Genomic DNA, 1,471 nt, shown 5'->3' with positions numbered 1-1,471 from the left:
CGGTGTTGTGGGCGGGCTGAGTTGAGCTGAGGCGTCCGGTTGCCTTTGCGGTTGCCGTGTTTAATGTTAAGGAGAAAACGTCTTCTCCCTGGTCGAGTCTGTTTTGCCTGTGACGGCAGTTGGCGAGGCAAATGCGTTTAGTTCCCCATTGCCTGTTCCCCCATAGCAGGCAGTAACCCCCAGCAGAAGGGCAGTTGTGTAGAAATCAGCCCGGACAGAAGCGTGGCCAGCAGGTCGAGGGAGGGGATTGTGCCCCTCTGCTCTGCTCTGGGGAGACCTCTCCTGGAGCCCTGCGTCCAGCTCTGGAGCCCTCAGCACAAGGGGGACATGGACCTGTTGGAGCGGGGCCAGAGGAGGGCTACTAAAATGATCCGAGGGTTGGAGCCCCTCTGCTATGAGGCCAGGCTGGGAGAGTTGGGGGTGTTCAGCCTGGAGAAGAGAAGGCTGCGGGCAGAGCTGATTACGGCTGTCCAGGGCTTAGGAAAGATGGGGACAATCTTTCTAGTAGGGCCAGCTGGGACAGGACAAGGGGTAATGGCTTTAAACTAAAACAGGGTAGGTTTAGACTAGATATAAGGAAGAAATTCTGAAACACTGGAACAGGTTGCCCAGAGAGGTGGTGGAGGGCCCATCCCTGGGAACATTCAAGACCAGGTTGGATGGGGCTGTGAGCAACCTGATCTAGTTCAAGGTGTCCCTGCTCCTGCAGGGGGGTTGGGCTGGGTGACCTCTGGGGGTCCCTTCCAACCCAAAACATTCTATGATTCTATGACAAGAAGCCAGGATCTCTTAAACAGGCCACCCTGCATGGTGGTGGCTACCCGTGTCTGTGTAGCTGGCTCTTGGCAGAGAGGTGTTGGGGAGCATGGCCCCCCAAGAACACTATGAAACACTGAGGCATGTTGAGCCCTCACCTCCGCCAGAGCTTCCCGGGCCTGGCTGGGGCCTGGCCCCTCTGTTAATCCCATCGGGGGGTGGCCCTGTGTTAGCCCCCCCAACTGCCCCTGCGGCTCCTGGGAGGCCTGTGGGCTTCCTGCCGCAGGCTGGGGGCGAGGGCTGCTCCCCGTCCCACGGGGCTTGTCTGCAAGCACTGTCTCTTAGTTACAAGGCTGAGCTAACAAAATGTATTGTTTTAACAGGAAAAAAAAAAAAGCATTGCAGAAGCAAAGTAGGCTATTTAAAAATGGGTGGCACGGGTAATCCTGTCAAATGTGCTTTGAGCAGGTCCTGCTATGAAAATCAGTGAAGTGCTTTTGAAGGATTATCTGTACTGATACAAGTGCTATAGCATCTATATCGTATTTTTCACTAAATTACATAAACGGAGGAGTTGCAGCAACAAGAGCCATTTCGGCTTTAGCCGGTCCAGCTCTGGTTTGGGCGAGGATGCGGCCGGTTGCACCGGGGGCGGGGGTTCAAGCCCGGGGCAGCTGCCTCGCCACCAGCCCTCAGCCAACCCACCCTCCCCCAG

The 1,471-nt window shown here is 56.2% G+C and overlaps 2 protein-coding genes across 2 annotated transcripts in view; one reads left to right on the top strand and one right to left on the bottom strand.

Annotated features, from left to right (window-relative positions):
* Window positions 1–968, bottom strand: part of ZNF207 (zinc finger protein 207) — a 13,311-nt gene extending 12,343 nt beyond the window's left edge. The window contains exon 1 of the mRNA XM_035891625.1: window positions 915–968. Coding sequence (XP_035747518.1) covers window positions 915–968 — 54 coding nt within the window. The remainder of the gene's footprint in view (window positions 1–914) is intronic.
* A 418-nt stretch (window positions 969–1,386) lies between these two features.
* CUNH17orf75 (chromosome unknown C17orf75 homolog) overlaps window positions 1,387–1,471 on the top strand; it is a 7,146-nt gene continuing 7,061 nt past the window's right edge. Inside the window, exon 1 of the mRNA XM_009636041.2 lies at window positions 1,387–1,391. Coding sequence (XP_009634336.1) covers window positions 1,387–1,391 — 5 coding nt within the window. The remainder of the gene's footprint in view (window positions 1,392–1,471) is intronic.

This window comes from Egretta garzetta, unplaced genomic scaffold, assembly GCF_000687185.1.
Source record: "Egretta garzetta isolate BGI_Z169 unplaced genomic scaffold, ASM68718v1 scaffold213, whole genome shotgun sequence".
In the NCBI taxonomy this organism is placed as follows: Eukaryota; Metazoa; Chordata; class Aves; order Pelecaniformes; family Ardeidae; genus Egretta; species Egretta garzetta.
This window is presented reverse-complemented; position numbering and strand designations above follow the sequence as displayed.